Source organism: Pristis pectinata, chromosome 5, assembly GCF_009764475.1.
Source record: "Pristis pectinata isolate sPriPec2 chromosome 5, sPriPec2.1.pri, whole genome shotgun sequence".
Lineage (NCBI taxonomy): Eukaryota > Metazoa > Chordata > Chondrichthyes > Rhinopristiformes > Pristidae > Pristis > Pristis pectinata.
In genome coordinates this window covers 110937092-110954402 of record NC_067409.1, presented here as the reverse complement: position 1 = coordinate 110954402, position 17311 = coordinate 110937092, and the positions used below count along the sequence as shown (strand labels likewise).

Sequence of the window (17311 nt, the reverse complement as noted above, 5' to 3'; positions counted from 1 at the left end):
GGTAATCAAATTGCCAATTTTATAATAAAAAAATTATTCAAGAACAACAGATTAGCTAAATTCACTTTTAGATGGTTCTTGGAATCTTTAAAAATCATGTTCTTATAATAAGCTTTAAAGAGCTATTTTTCAGAGCTAAAATACAGATGTGAATTGTAAGCTTTTATTGTATGTGGATAAATTACTACAACAGCCAAATCATTGATTTTCATTGAACAGAAAACAGAATGTTGGGGGAAATTAAATGGGTCAGGCAGCATCTGTGAAGACAATAGGGGTAAGTTGTCACTTCAAGTGGAGGCTCAGAGGGAAGAGAGAACGATTGCCAGTGTATACGTAGTTGTACGGGGGTGGGATAGAAGCTGGTGGACCGGAAATTGGACAATGCTCTGTTCATCCCATTGGGTAGTAAGTACCCAAGTGGAACATGCGATGTTGTTCTTCCAATTAGCATTTGGCCTCTCAAAAGCAATTGAGAAGGCTGAGGACAGAGAGGTCGGTGTGGGAGTGGAAAGGAGGGTTAAAATTACACGCAACTGGAACCTCAACACTGCCATTGTGGACAGAGCGCAGGTGGTCTGCAAAATGGCCACCTAGTCTACACTTGCATTCACCAACATAGAGGAGGGAACTTTCCAGTTAGACCAGGTTGGGAGAGGAGCAGGTGAACCTCTGCATCACCTGGAAGGGCTGTTTAGGTCCCTGGATGGTGGTGAAGGAGGAGGCGAAGGGGACACCTTCCACCGTTGCAGGAGGAAGTAACGGGACGGTGAGGTGTGGGTGGCAAAGAATGAGCAGCCCAAGGAGGGGTGGTCCCTGCAGAAAGCAGAGAGGGTGGGGGTGAGAAGATCTCGCTGGTGAGGGGATTACGTTGGAGCCGGTGAAATGGCGGAGGATGGTGAGGAGGAAGATAAGGACCATGGGAATTCTATTGTTGGCCTTCTGGGGATTGGGTGGGGGGGAAGAACAGACGTGTGGGGAATGGACGAAATGCCATGACAGAGGGGAATCCACATTTCCAGAAGGAGGACATTTCAGAAACCCTGGAGCAGGTGGCCGCAACTTGGGAACAGATGCGGCGGAGACGCAAAACTTGAGAGAAAGGGGTGGCATTCTTACAGGAGGCAGCGTGGAAGGAGGTATGGTCGAGGTAGCCATGGGAGTCAGTAGGTTTATCCAAGATGTCAGTGGCTGCCCAGATGTGGACGGAGAGATCCAGAAAAGGAAGAGGATGGTCCGGGTGAATTTGAGGGCGGGGGGGGGACGTTGGTGGTGAGGACATTAATGAGTTCTGCATGAGTGCAGAAAGCAGCACCAATGCAGTTGTTGCAGTGGAGAGAGAGTGAGGAGGTGACTGGAACAGGCTTGGAAGAAGGACCTGCTCCACATTGCCCACAAAATGACAGGTGCAGCCAGGGCCCTTGTGAGTGCCCGTGGCTACCCTTTGATCTGCAGAAAGTGGGAGGAATTGAAAGGGGCATCCAACACATCATCCCCTGCCTTTTACACCAGCTACAACGTGATCCATCTACCAGCCTATATCCCACCACCCCTTTGTACCACTGTATACCGGCGATCTTTCCTCTGCCATCTCAGTCTTGATGTAGGGTCTTGATCAGCCTCCACAGACGCTGTTTGATATTGGTATTGGTTTATTATTGTCACTTGTACCGAGATACAGTGAAAAATTTGTCTTGCGTACCTTTCATACAGATCAATTCATTACACAGTGCATTGAGGTAGTACAGGGTAAAAACAATAACAGAATACAGAGTAAAGTGTCACAGCTACAGGGAAGTGCAGTACAGGTAGACAATAAGGTGCAAGGTCAAACAAGGTAGATTGTGAGGTCAGAGTCCATCTCATCGTATAAGGGAACCGTTCAATAGTCTTATCACAGCTGTCCTTGAGCCTGGTGGTACGTGCCCTCAGGCTCCTGTATCTGATGGAAGAGGAGAGAAGAGAGAATGACCCGGGTGGGTGGGGTCTTTGATTATGCTGGCTGCTGTGCCAAGGCAGCGAGAGGTATAGACAGATAGAGGTATAGAGGTATTTGACCCACTGAGTTCTTCCTGTATTCTGTTTTTTGTTCCAGATTCCAGTCTCTTCTGTCTTCATACCACTGCTCTGTGCCAATTTATATGTTCGTAAATTAAACTTGGTTCCAGTACAGAGCCTAATTGGATTCTGTGTCCGATGCATTCACTTTTTCTGACAAATTCCAGGGTACGACATGAACTAAACTGATTTTCAGAAAGCTTGTCATTCGTGTGTTCAATAAGGAGCAAGGTTCCATTGGAAACAATTCTTTATTTTTAATGAATCACAAAATCAAGCATAATGTGAAATCAGTAAAAGAAATGGTTTTCAGACAATCTTTCAACATTATACTGAAACAACTGTATCACGAGTGCTGGTCACACCAACAGAATAGAAAGAAGTTGATTTTCTGGACTGCTGTCTATGCTTCTTTTGTGCTCAATGGTAAAGGCCATCAAACTAGTACTTAAGTATGTGGGATCACCCTCTCCTGCTGATTGGTTAACGAAAGCATTCGACTCCATCTGGCTAAAATACAATTAAAGTATCAGGTTATTCTAAGTAAGAGAATTAAACTACAGTAGTATGTTGGAACAGCTGTTTCATCAACATAATAGTCGCTCGCAGGGAAAAAAGGATAACAACTTGCTTCAGCAATACTGAATTTGGACTATCAACAAAACTTGTGAAACTCGCGTGTGGATAATTCCTTACAGAATCTTTTATGTACTCACCTCGACAAAGGCAAGATTAGTCGTAGTGGGAATAAAATTCAAAATGGTAAGAGCTGCAGAACATTACTTCTTTCCCTGTACGTAGTTCCCTTGGGCAAGAAAAGCAGGAGCAAGGGTTTCAAAGTTTCCTCCAAGTCGTTCTGATTTGGATATTAATGAACTTTAATCTGTTCCCTTAACTGCTGCTGAAATTGCAGCAAGAAATTAGCAGAATTTTTGCTGAAGTGCTAACTCGCAGTAACGTTTGACTGATTCAAAATACCTTCTGCTCCTTCACACCTAGTAGATCAGCTATTAGTTTTGTTTGTAAGGAGGTGCTGAAACAATAACTTCCTATTTGAGTGAGCATCAAATGTTGTTCATGTTGGCTGATAATATTTATATATCTTAGTGCTTACCCTTTCAGAACCATCGTTGTATATTTGGAACTCAAGGTTTTCCCAGCAGGTGTTGCTGGAGATGGCTGTTACGCTGCAGGCATTGTGTGCGTATGGATTCTCTCCAAACTACACAGCACCAAATCTGCTCTAGTCAAGATTTTGCTCAAGCCTTTGCAATAAAAATACATGGATCTGGAAACCCTTCCATGTCACTTTTGTGCAAGGTTCAAAATTATTATGCATTACCCATGTGCCATGTGATAGAACAGGTTTCGCATAGATTTAACACAAACAAATGCCTTTCTTCCTCTGCTAGCTGTCTCATAGCACAGCTAGCTGAAGAGAGCCAAGGATCCAAAAAGGGTGGGGTGGAAAAAGGGATGTTTGGGTTTACAGTTATGAGATGGAAGGAATTAAGGGGATAGGAGCAACATTCTGAATCGGGGAAAATGAATATGGACAAGCACTGGTGGCAGTATCTACGGGTTGGCTGGACAAACAAGCTGGGACCCTAACAGAACGGAAGCAACAGAAGAGAGTTGGAAATGAACATAGGAAAGGCAGGCTAAGTAAGCTTTTCCCTAAACTAATGCTGATGTCGTGCTGATGCTTGAAACCTTACCCTGATGCTGGACCTGGTTCTTTTCACCTCTCCAATTGAGGTTAAGAGTATGTGACAGCGGGAGGGAAGTGTAAAACGCATCTGGGATCTGGACCGCAACATCAAGTGCCATTATTCCCCAGAACGCTGGACTCCCCTGACCCAGAAGCAGCCATTATTGAACGTTCACGGGGTAACCACGATTTCAAAGCACAGCATCGCACTAGGACCCCAGACCTGATGTTCCTCTCAAGGCCTTAATCCAGCTCGACTCCAATGATACCCCTTCTTCTCTGGATGTCTTTGGACCCCATTCAACATGGCCCCGACATAATTCTTTAATGCCTCACACCTTAAATCTCAGTACAATTTGAGAATAAATAAAGTTCCTTTATTGATTCCTCTTTGCAAGTCAAACTTCATTTAGGGTACAATTGCCCATCAATAATTTCTATACAAAGTTAAGACTGGGTGCAACAAAATGAGTGAAAGTGACACTTTGTCAAACAGTTGAGGTCATTAAATCTTGCCAGAAACTATGGCCTAGTTTTGGACAACATCATGGTCAAGGCTGGAAATATGTCTAGTTTCTTTATTAAGGACAGATATTTAGTGAAATTATATCCTACATGCTTAGATTTATGGAGGCCACAAGCTATATTTACATCTATAAAGTGTAATAATTATGGGATGGCATGGTTTTTGATTCAGATTCACCAATGGCAGGATCAATTGTGTCTGAAATGGCACCTGAACTTCCCCCTTGCAGGGTTTATAGAACACTACAGCACAGTACAGGCCCTCCGGCCCACAATGTTGTGCCGACATTTTATCCTGCTCCAAGATCTATCTAACCCTTCCCTCCCACATAGCCCCCCATTTCTTTATTGATTTATGATCCAATTCACTGCAACTCCCCTGCTGAATGCACTTGAACCAAATTAAAAGGCATTCCCATGTGTATTATTTCACAAGATCACAAGGGAGCAGACGGAGGTCATTCGGCCCATCGAGTCTGCTCCAAAGACAAGAAAGGGAAAAAGAAAGAAAAAAAGAAATGAGAAATGGGGGAAATGTCCATGAGAGAAAAGAAACTATTCCTTTCTAGCCCCAATCTCACCTCTTTTCCTCCCCCCCCAAAACATATATGATTGTAATAGTATGGGAAGGGTGAAAGCTAGAATTCATGAATATAAGATTTCGCAACTGGCTGGGGAAATCTGAAAATCCTGGGCCTGTTTTATTATCAAACAGTTTGAAAAGAGGCTTAAATAAAAAGCAAGAAAAAAAAACAACAAAGGAACAAAAAAAATTAAAGTGTCTGTGGAGAGACTATTCATCTCATGTTCCGTGTTAACAAATTCACTTGAAAATAAAATGATGGCTCATCAAGGAAAGATTTAATCAGGTAAGTATATTTACAGGCCACACCAATATCACTTACACAAAAGATACAAGCAAGCAAAATAGGAGCAATTCCTCCTCACTAATTAATATCATGGCTTTAAAAATATTTAGTAAATATTTATTTATTCAATCTATATATAACAATACATATACAACTGTGCTCCACAATGCAAACATGAATGGCAAAATAAGTTTTAGTAGTGATCTGCAGGGGTTACGCAGACTATCTGACATATAAATATTTTGGATCATAATCAAAATTCAATTCTATTTCAGCTTTGTTTTATGCTTCCACTAATTACTCAAATTGGACATAATCAAAGTTGAATGAATGCTAAATTGATGAGAATGATTGCAACAGAGCAACATAAGTGAGCAAAACTGGTGACTGCAAAATATGCCACGTCACCATTAAAAATCTGAAGAAATCGAGCTGGGAGAGCACTTTAATATTAAAACTCAGAACAATTTTCAGTGATAGTTTGCAGTCGTACTTTAATTGTTAGGACATGGAAAATTCGGCCTGGTCAGAGATGTCTACAGCTTGAATGCAAGCCCACCATTACGTTTTCTTAAAAGCAGATTTCCTCAACCACAGAAACAGCATGATCTGTAAATATTTTTAATTTTAATTCATTTTATTTCAATTAGCCACAGCCCCCCTCCCTTTGCAAACCTTCCATGCCATTCAATTGGATTCAGGTATGTAACTGCAATTTTTGTCCCCCTACAAAGGTACTGAATGCAAACCAAGACAGATTCCTGGACAACTAACTCTTTTCCAAACAGGTAGTTATCCTCACTGTGACTTGCCCAGCAGCTCAGACAGACCAGTCAATTAAGAGAAAGCCAAGGGGTAATAAGCATCCAATATTGGAAAGCTCTTGCATTCCCACTCCACTAAACAGAGAACTGACCAGGCCAAAAAAAAACCTACATCAACTCATTTTTATTTAAATTATGTAATGAATATCAGGAGAAAATAAAGACATTACACTTTTAAGATGGCTGTGCATCAATTCAACTTGTGCCTTTTATCAGGCTCTGCAACAGACCACACAAAAGGGAACTACAGGAAGAAATTACTAGGTGACCGAGGAAAAGATTCATGGAAGTTCTCAGAAACCTTCTTGAAAAATACAACATCCCTACTGACTCTTGGAAATCCATGGCCATTTGAAGTGGAGAAGGAACATTTGTGATGGCACTGATAGCCCTGTCCATGCATTGGGAGCACACAGAAACCCGGTGTAGAGCAGTGGAAGGAGTATACCACTTCCCAAACCACCATCTGAACATCACACCAAGCACCTCCTTCCCCCCACCCCCACCTCCTCGGCAAAATCTCCAGGTCCAACACTGGGACTCTTCAGTTACATCAGAACCCAAAGAACTGTAATGGGAGCAAATCATTCTCTTTCCAAGGAACAGCCACAAGAGAGAAGGAATTGTACAGAGAAAGCTGACAGGTTATACAACAGTTTTCCATTGTTTCTGTACACAATGAAAATACATGAATAAACAACTTTTAGAGAAATCTAGACGTTTGATTTTATTTTTAAAGCAACTATTCGCAATGGTTTGGGTGAGATTGGCACTGAGGTTAGGAGAGGCTTCTTCTAAAAAATAGTATATACAAAACATATGGAGGCACTTTTAGAGGAGTCAAAACTAAACCAGAGTGAAATCAGTGCATGACCGTCGAGTAAAATGTCTTTCGTCACAGAATAATGTTTATTATCAGAGAGAATGCATGGTGTTTCATTTACCTGCCTTCAAACAGAGTTTAGCAAATAAGATCTGCAGATTTGAGTTGATCACATACTATACATTTTCCTCTGCTTGACTTTATTACTTAAGGCCATGTTTGAGGATTTCAGCAGCATTTCCTATATTCACAGGTGTGCCCAAGTGAAGATTAAAGCTTCAGAATATAAACATTTCTATAATATTTTTGTTTGATATACAGATAGATTATTAGCTGAAGAAGATAATATCACTGTATATTTCTGAAGCTTGGTGCATTCTGCAACAATTATCAGCTACTGTCAAAATGTTTTCCGAATTCAGATATAAATTAAAAAAGCATCAGCAGATACTATCACCAGCTAATCCAATTACTTTTACGTCAGCATTTTTAAAATACTTTACAAATAGAGTTTCCTATTTAGCCGAATGCTCACAAGTTATACAGCTCAGCTCCGGAACAAAAATGGATCACACATATTCACAACAGGAATTTTCACAGCCGAAGAGCCAGGTGTACTTCCAGTTTTCCAGAATGCTGCATCACTTGGACTGCCCACTGGTGGGGTAGGAAAAACCCATGAGTTATCATCAATTGAGCCCTTTCCACAAGAAACATTTTCTTCTAAGGCAGCACTGCCAGCAGGAGGGGGTCGTGAACTTGCCCACGGTACAAGGAACTCCTGGTCACAAAAGGCTGCTGTATCCTGCTGGAAACGGCGAGATGCAGCAAATCTGGAAATTTTCACATCAGCCTCCTTTGACGAAGGATGCACAGCTTGATACGTTGCCCCCGAAGAATTGAGCTCCAGTTTTCCACAGTCAAGTAACAAATCATCCAGGCTTTGAGCTGAGTACATCGAATACAGGAAAAAAGTAAATTACAAGGCGATTTTTATCTGTACATTTTAATTTAATTCCTGCTCTCAAGCCTTTTGAGGCTGACACTTTGACAGAAAGAGACAAACAAATTGTCTGCTTACGGCTGTACGAAAGGAAAATCATTTCATTAAACACCAGGCATATTCCATACAATGTTTAATTGAAATAAACTTTGTTGGGACACAGCAGTATCTATTTAATATGGCCTAACTTTGTACTACGTCATGCAGATCCTATTTACAACTGACAATTATCGAGCAGGATAAATATTGGCAAGAATGTTTCTTTGAGAGTTTGCTGATGCAATTGACACCCAAATCAAGTATTTCCCATTCCTCTTGTAGAAAAGGGCTTTTGCTGTGCACGACAAAAGAGTAGATAAAAGACTCACCCACCTCAAGGAATAAAAATTACAAATACAATGATTATGCTGAGTGAAAGTGTATGAGTAAGCAGACATTAATATAATTTGTATGGAAAATTGATACAGCAGGCTAGATTATAGCACTCAATATCATGGAAGTTCAAAACTTTGCTAAATACATAGGTCATAACAATACTTTCAAGGATTCACGATTACTGCAGACTTTAAAATGAGGTATAACATCAACTGAAGTTAATGACACCGATGAGAATTGATTTCAAGTGATATAGATTTACCATAGAATAATACAAGGAAGTGTTACAAACTACAATAAATCATTTATACAGTACCTTTAATGTAATAAAACCTAAGATACTGCACCAGACTCTCAAAATTTAATATAGAGCCACATAAAGGGATAATAGAACAGCTGATAAAACTACTTCTCTGCCCAAGCAGTTTAAGGAGAGTCTTGGGGAAAAGAGAGGGAGAGAGGATTAGGGTAAGAATTTCTAAACACTGAGGACATGGCTGCCAATTACAGAGCAATCAAACTCAAGGGAGCACCAGAAGTGGAGCAAAGCAGATGTTTCAGGGGGGTGTCGGGCTGGTGAAGTCACAGCATTAGAGAGGATTGAGATTTTTGTTTTGAAACAGTGACATTGACAGAGGTACAGAGTGCAAGAAGGCATTGCTTGGGGAGGACAGCACAGTGTTGGATGAACTGAAACTGCTGAAGGATGGAAGCTGGAGAGGTGGCCAGGAGAATTTTTGGAATATCAAATGCAGAAGTAGAAAGGCTTGGACTGAGGCAGGGCTGTTGTTAAAGAGAGGGAAGTAGATGACGGAATGGGTGGAGAGAGGCAATAATGACTTTTTGCAAAAAAAAATTAAAGATGACAGATATACAAATATCAAACAGATTTCTTTTTTTATGTCATGTCAAGACAATAGATGGAACTTGGGGTTAACAGGAGAAAGAGAATGGATATGTTGCTCAGAATGAGTCCTGTATCTGCAATAGCGACAGACAAGGTATCTGATGAAAGGCTCAATGAATTCTGACAAGAGATCATCAATCCAAAATATTAAGTTTGTTTCTCTTTCCACAGATGTTGCTGAATATTTGCCGACTGCTGACTTCGGGAAGGCGAACATACGCCAATCTACACTGGGGGATCGGCAGCGAAGATAGTCTGCAGCTATAAATTCCTGGGCATTAACATATCATTTGACCTGTCTGGGGCCCAGCGCATCGATGCAGTCACAAGGAAGGCGCGCCAGTGTCTTTATTTTCTTAGAAGGTTAAGGAGGTTCAGCATGTCACTGAACACTAACAAACTTCTACAGATGTACTGTTGAAAGTATCCTGACTGGTTGCATCATGGTCTGGTACAGCAATTCAAATGCACAGGAATGCAAGAAGCTGCAGAGAGTAGTGGACTCTGCCCAATACATCACGGGCACATCCCTCCCCACTGTCAGTAGTATTTACATGAGGCGCTGCCTCCAGAAGGCTACATCTATATCCCTACAGTCTGGGCCACGCCATCTTCTCGCAGCTACCATCAGGCAGGAGGTACAGAATCCTGAAGTCCCACACCACCAGGTTCAGGAACAGCTACTTCCCTTCAACCATTCAGTTCTTGAACCGACCTGCACAACTCTAATCACTACCTCAGTATAGCAACACTGTGACCACTTTGCACTACAATGAAAATTGTGTTCTTTCTTGTAAAAATCGAGCATAATTTGTATTTATGTTTTTCTGTGAATGCCACTCGTGATACTATGTGCCTGTGATGCTGCTGCAAGTAAGTTTTTCATTGTACCTATGCATACATGTACTTGTGCAGATGACAATAAACAACTTTGGAATATTTATAATGTTTCTTTTTTTCAAAAATGGTTTAAATGTAACTAGAAAAATGGGGCTTCATGATACTAAGATGGAGGACTGTAAAAGGATAAAACTCCTTCCCACAGAACGATTCTGTGTTATGAAAGGTAAGCAGTATGTGGCTCTACCAAGCACTTTAAATATCATGGCACCTATTCATGGTCGGCTTTACAAAGTAGGTCTGGATCTCTCTTGGTTGAGGACCACACACCCACCATCATGGACTGACCACGATGTGTGAATCCAGCATCTTTGCACCAAACACCACCTGTCTGGTCCCGAACTTACCAGAACTCAAGTTGTGCAGTGAAGACGCTCACCCAAAAGCACTGGTCTTGGAATGAGCAGGGTACCTTGAGGGACTGGAAAGGAACTTTAAGCCTGTCTGTGGACACTGCTACATCCAAAAAGCAGAAGAGCTGAAATATCAGAACTGCCACATACTTTTCTGTGATTTTGATGTGCTAATTAATCACTTATTTCAGAGATAAATTATTATTTTTAAAAATTTTGAAGTTTAGAATAGTAAAGAAATGTTAAGGATTAGATTAGCTGTTGATTGTACTCAGTTTTAAAATAGTTTTAATGTTTCTTATTTTTGTAGTTTTTAAAATTTCTAAAACTGTTTAACATTGCAAAACAGCATAAAATCATCTAAAATTTATGACACAGGAAGTGGCCGTTGTCACGTGCTTGTCATTTACTTAGCTGCTCCACATCTCCTTGAAGGATCTCTAGATTCTCCTCACAATCCTTACTGCCAGCCAGCTTTGCAATTAAAATACTCCTCTGAAGGTCTAGTTATTAATAAGTGCAGTTTAACTTTTCCGTCAAGTTACGAATTTTTGTAATTGGTACTGAGGGTAATGAAATATTCTGAAATAAAACATTTTTTTTCTGATATGGAAAGCTGTACGAGAACTGTGCCAGGATCTTAAAGGCTAAATTATGTAAACACGTTCAGTTAAATTGTCTTTTATGGCATTGGAGGGGTCTGATGAAGATAGGGGAGAGTCAGGGCTGCAGAAGGAAAGGCAACTATACATGAGTGTTCTGTCAATTCTATCCAGCACTCTGAGAAATCCAGCAAAGTACAGAGAATAACAGCACACATGGAACCATAATACAAAAGCCATTAAAATAACGTGTAAAGGTCTCTGCAGTAAGGTGCCCAAGATGGCTTTAGTATTTCTTGAATCATGAGCTTTGTGACTGCTAGAGGATTCTCCAGCTACTTTGCATCAGAAAAACTAACTACAATTTTGGGACAGCCTCCAAACAAACTCAATTATAATAAACTACAGATGCTGGAATTCTGAGGTAAAGACAGGGAGTGCTGGAAACACTCCAGCGTTCCGGGCCACTGACTTGAAATGTTAACTCTGCTTTTTTTTTCTCTAGGTGCTGCCTGACTGGCTGAGAACTTCATGTTTTTTTTAAATTTCTCAATTACTGGAAACCCATCAGGGCATTTGGGAATGGAGTTAATTTAATCCACAGAGAAAGGTTTGGAGGATAGATGGATAGCTGACTTTGATGCAGCTTATTGCAAATGTAACTCATGCTTAAAATTTCTTATTTTAAGGCTGTAGCATTTTGCCCTGAATTGTTTTCCCTTGCACTACCTCAATGCACTGCTGTAATGAATTAATCTGTGTGGACGGTATGCAAGACAAGTTTTTCACTGTACCTCAGTATATTTGACAATAATAAACCAACTTACCTAGCACAGCACAAGAACAGGCCCTTCAGCCACAGTATCTGTGCCGATCATGATAACAATCTAAATTAATCCCATCTGCCTGCACATGGTCTATATCCCTCCATTCCCTGTCTGTTCATGTGTCTGTCTAAATGCCTCTTAAACACTGCTTCGTACATACTTCAGCCACCTCCCCAGCAGTGTTTTCCACTCTCTATAAACAAAACTTGCCTTGTAAATCTCCTTTAAACTAACCCCCCCTTCACCCCCCCAAAAAAGCTAAGCCCTCTCCTATTTAACATTTCCACCCACGGAAAAAGACCGACTGTCTACCCTATCTATGCTTCTCATAATTTTATAAACTTCTATCAGGTCTCCCCTCAGCCCCCAACTCTCCAAAGAAAACAATCCAACTTTGTCCAACCTCTCCTTGTCACGAATAGTCTCTATTGGTCGGAAAAACAAAGTTGTATTAAAAGTTTTTACCTCATGAATTTGACAATGAATTAATTGAGAATAAACAAATGAGGAGAAATTCAGGTGTGAAGCTCGTCCTTAGGAATAGCAATATTTGATAATTCTGAATTAAATCAATTATTAAGAACATCACCAATCACAAATAGCCAGACTGTACAATCGAAAGCTGGTTGTGACTTTCCTATCATTTGCAACAGTTGTGCACTGTTGGCTATTTACCAATGCGCCTGCTAAAATCTTGGCCGAATCTGGTGAACTCCATGACACTCCCAAGAACATAAGAAAGAAGTAGGGATAGACCATTTTGTTCCTTATGCCTCCTCTGCAATTATGGTTGATCTTCTAACTCAGCACCACTTTCCAGCAATAACTGTGATTTCTTGAATATCAGAAATTCTACTGATTACTCCGTAATCATAGGCTCATCTATGGGGTCCCCTTGCATGCTGATAGTGTGAATGCTTCATCCTCCCAAGTGACTGATAAGGAGCCCCTTGGGGGCTTAGCTTGGTCATGTTCTGTTTTGACATGGAGAGGGAACATCCCAACTTCCCTTTATAATCCCTCCTTCTAACCCATCAGACTCTCACTCTCATCCCAGACAACCACTATGGAATCCCCCCCAAATCAAGTCCCAAACAAAGCCAGAGACCTTACTCCTTCCTGAAGTCTCACAGAGTTAGAGACCACTCGCCATTCAGGTACACACAAAAATCTCAGCATAGCCTGGATAACTGAAAAAAGGACACTCAGCAAAACACAGACTAGGAGATTAAGCTCCCAGCAACATGGTGAAAGACAGTTTTTGCCAGCAAGCACCAAGGTAGATAGGCTTGTTGTAGCTCAGAATGCTGTTTGGATTATTGAGTTAAAACCAGTTCCTAGTAGCACAATCACGTTAATTTGATTTTCTTGGTCTTTTCCCAATGCATAGAAAATTACTTTCCCTCTAGCTGCTGATCCAATTGCCTCTTGAAAGCCCTGATTATGTTTCCACCTGTCTTAAAAGCAATGTTCCAGATCACAATGATTCTCTTTGTAAAGATGTTTTACCTCACATCTGCTCTGTACCTTTGCCCAAAATTTTAAATCTGCCTCTATTTTTAAGTCATTCACAAATGAGAACAGCTTCTGTTTACCTTTTCTAAACTATCAGTGATCTTGTACTCCTCTATCAAATCCCGCTCAGCCTTTTCTTTCCTCCAAGGAAGACAACACCAATTTCTCCAGTTTAACTGGAAGGTGGCTAATGTTGTTCCATTGTTTAAGGGTAGCAGGACAAGCCAGGGAACTACAGGCCGGTCAGCCTGACATCACTAGTGGGGAAGTTACTGGAGGGAATTCTGAGGGACAGGATCTACCAGCATTTCGCTAGACAGAGCCCGATTAGGAGGAATCAGCATGGCTTTGTGCGTGGAAAGTCGTGCTTGACAAATCTTTGAATTTTTTTTAAAAGAGGTAACCAAAAAGGTAGATGAGGGGAGGGCAGTGGATGTTGTCTATTTGGACTTCAGCAAGGCCTTCAACAAGGTCCCGCATGGCAGTTTGGTCTGGAAGGTTAGGTTCCATGGAATCCAGGGAGAGCTGGTTAGGTGGATTCAAAATTGGCTCGGAGGTAGGAAGCAGAGGGTGGTGGTTGAAGGTTGTTTCTCGGAATGGAGCCTGGTGTCTAGTGGTGTGCCGCAGGGGTTGGTGTTGGGACCCTTGTTATTCATTATTTATATAGATGATTTGGATGCAAATACACAAGGCCTGATCAGTAAGTTTGCAGATGATATGAAATTAGGTGGTGTTGTTGATAGTTTAGAAGGTTACCATTGATTACAGGGGGATCCTGATCTGTTAGGGAAGTGGGCTGAGGACAAGGGCAGCAGGTTCTCCTCAAAAAGGGGAGAATTCTAGTCCTTCAAGAGGACTAGAATATAAAACCAAGGATATAACGCAGAGGCTTTATAAGGCATGGATCAGACCGCATTTGGAGTATTGTGAGCAGTTTTGGGCCCCGTATCTAAGGATGGATGTGCTGGCATTGGAGAGGATCCAGAAGATATTTACGAGAATGATCCCAAGGATGAAAGGGTTAAGGCATGAGGCGTGTTTGATACCTCTGGGCCTGTAGTCACTGGAGTTTAGAAGGATGGGGGGGGGGGGGTGGTTGGGGGTGATGGTGGCAGAATCTCAGTGAAACCTACTGTATATTGAAAGGCCTGGATAGAGTGGATGCTTCCAGCAGTGGGAGAGTCCAGGACCAGAGGGCACAGCCTCAGAATAGAAGGGCATCACTTTAGAACAGAGATGAGGAGGAATTTCTTTAGCAAGGGGGTGGTGAATCTGTGGAATTCGTTGCCACAGACGGCTGTGGAGGCCAAGTCATTGGGTATATTTAAAGCGGAGGTTGATAGGTTCTTGATTAGTAAGGGTGTCAAAAATTCCAGGGAGAAGGCAGGAGAATGGGGTTGAGAGGGAATAGTGAATCAGCCATGATCGAATGGTGGAGCAGGCTCGATGGGCTGAATGCTCCTACATCTTATATGGTGTAAAACCACACACCATCCTGACTTGGAACTTCATGCTACCCTTTGTCTGACGCTTGTAAATACTGGAACTTCTTCCCACTGTGGGAGTAACTTTACCAGAAGAACCAGAGCACTTAGGGAAGGGCCATAAATGCAGAACTTTCCAGTGGCATCCACTCTGAATTAATGAATGACAAACAATCCCATTAAAGACTTTGATGATATTGTACTGTTTACTACAATTCAGGCCTTTTGGAGAATTAAAGCTCTACAATCTCTCATCTTTTTGTCTCAGGATGAGGCTGATTGCTGGCCAATCATTGAAGAGATGCTGCAGGATGTCCTTTTTAATCCTTTTGTTTGCACCTTTCCCATTTTCAAAACGTGCACCGCATTCAGGGCCTCTGCCTCCTCCATATACTGGAGTAATGACCTTATAATAACCAGCAGTTTCAGCTTCTCAGAATGAGCAAATCACATCACACCAACATGCCTTCTGCAAGAGTGGGATTGTTACACCTTTGTTGTTTTCCATGAAAACATCTATACATTTGATCTAGAATGATTATACAGATTCATCAGAATGATACTGAAATTTAAAAAGTTAAACTGGAAGTAAATTATATAAATTGAGATGCTTTCTTTTTCAATTAATTTACAAGATGTAGATGGACAGCATTTATTGCTGAAATCCTACAAAAATATGATAGTGAAGCACTGCAATTCATAGGATCCAAGTTTCCATTATTTCAACCCAGTGATTTGTAGGTACAGGGAATATTTCCAAGTCAGAACTGTACGGTGAATTTGTGTGTCTACATTTGTTTGCTGCTCTTCTCCTTCTAGTTGTCAGAGTTTGTTTGCTTGGGAGGTGCTGAAAAAAATAGCCCATTCTCTAAGGAAGGTTAGACTGCCATACGAGCATGAGGAGTGATCATTCTGAAACGTTCAAATGATTATGGGATTCAACTGAGTAATACAGAGAAATTACATTCTCCAGTAATTAATCTTAATATTAGAGCCAGGTCACTTAGGAATAAAATCAGCACATAAAACGCACAGGAGATCTTTAATTCACTTTGATGCAAGACAACGGATGTCCAGCCAATTACAAATTTTTAAGTCAAGTTCCTTGTTGGTTACGGGCATCAAGGAATATAAAGCAAATACGAGTAAGCCTGGATGAGATATTAGCAGCCACCACCCGACAGAATGATGAAGCAGTCTTGAAAGGCTACACAGCCATACATTTGTTCCAAGATAACAGGAAACAAGAAGCCCAGTCTTGAAATAATAAACTTTATAAACATTGAAATATCTTGACAGCTTAAAAAGTACTGCAAGCATTTTACATACAAAATAATTTTTCAGTTATAAGAAAGAAACTAAAAATAAATTAACATATGAATGAAATGTCCCTTTCAGAAGAAACCGAATCTTGAAGTAAAACGTATTTACTCAAAATGTAAAAATCTGATAAATGTATCACATCACATGTGATGTGATTTGCTCATTCTGCTCAATGTTATTTTCTCAAAAATAACATTTATTTAAATAAAAGCAGAATGGTTCTCTCCTATTTCACTACAAAAAGCAAAACACATATAGGCTCATATCATTATTTATATTGTGGCAAAAACTGATTTCAGTGAAATTGCTACAATAAAAAATTTAAATCATGATTTATCTCCAATATGGAATAATTTGTGGCTTTCTTCAGAGACAATTTTTAAAAAATAAAAATCAAAATAATTAGTTTTACACCAAACTTTCAAGTTGTAGACTTTTTTTCCCAGTAAGTTGAAAGATTAAACATCAAGGATGCTACAAAATGGTTTAGGTCACACCTCAGCTTTGTTTGCAAGGGTAGTTTAACTTGTCGTGCGGTAACTACGGAGGAGAAGCAGAAAGGGGAACAGAAAAAAAGTACAGAACATATTTGTTGTGCACTAGCAACACCTTTATGTGTGAAGCTAATCAGCACAGATAGCCAGACCTAAAATATATGAAGGGCAGACTGTAACTTACATATTTAGACTTATCAGTTTATCACAAGATGTTGACAAGATAATATTCGATAGCTGCTCTTTTATTGGCATTGATAGAGTCCGTGGTTAAAGGTAGACCATTTCCCCTCCACACACACTACTTACCATTCTTTGTTGAGCCGTGTGTGGCTAACAGTTTTCGCAGAAGCTCAGCTTGCGTTTTTGTCACCAAATGTAAGTTAGACATTTCTCTCATCAGATCCTGGTAGGGTTTTTGCAGACCAACTTCTCTAAAATTAAAAAAAAACTTGCATTGCCTACATTGTCAAACATTGTCACAAGTGAAGTACAAAACAATGTCATTGTCTATAAAACCAAATAGCTGTTATGATAAGCTGCTGGGAAAAAAGACCAAGAAATAATACTTCTTAAACTATATATTTTTTTTCCAAGTTGTAACTTTAAACTGGAAGGAACTGTGGAAAAATCATTGCATGTTTGTCAAAAATATGATCTATTTCTTCTATCTAAATAAAATAATAAAAGGTTTGCTGTATAGGATTTTCTCCCACAG

At 40.5% G+C, this 17311-nt stretch overlaps 1 protein-coding gene across 1 annotated transcript in view; it reads right to left on the bottom strand.

The window, feature by feature from the left end:
* Window positions 1-5139: 5139 nt before the first annotated feature.
* azi2 (5-azacytidine induced 2) overlaps window positions 5140-17311 on the bottom strand; it is a 68589-nt gene continuing 56417 nt past the window's right edge. The window contains exons 7-8 of the mRNA XM_052016189.1: window positions 16903-17027; window positions 5140-7758 (exon numbers count right to left, since the gene is read on the bottom strand). Of these exons, the coding sequence (XP_051872149.1) occupies window positions 7358-7758; window positions 16903-17027 (526 nt within the window). The 3' untranslated portion in view covers window positions 5140-7357. The remainder of the gene's footprint in view (window positions 7759-16902; window positions 17028-17311) is intronic.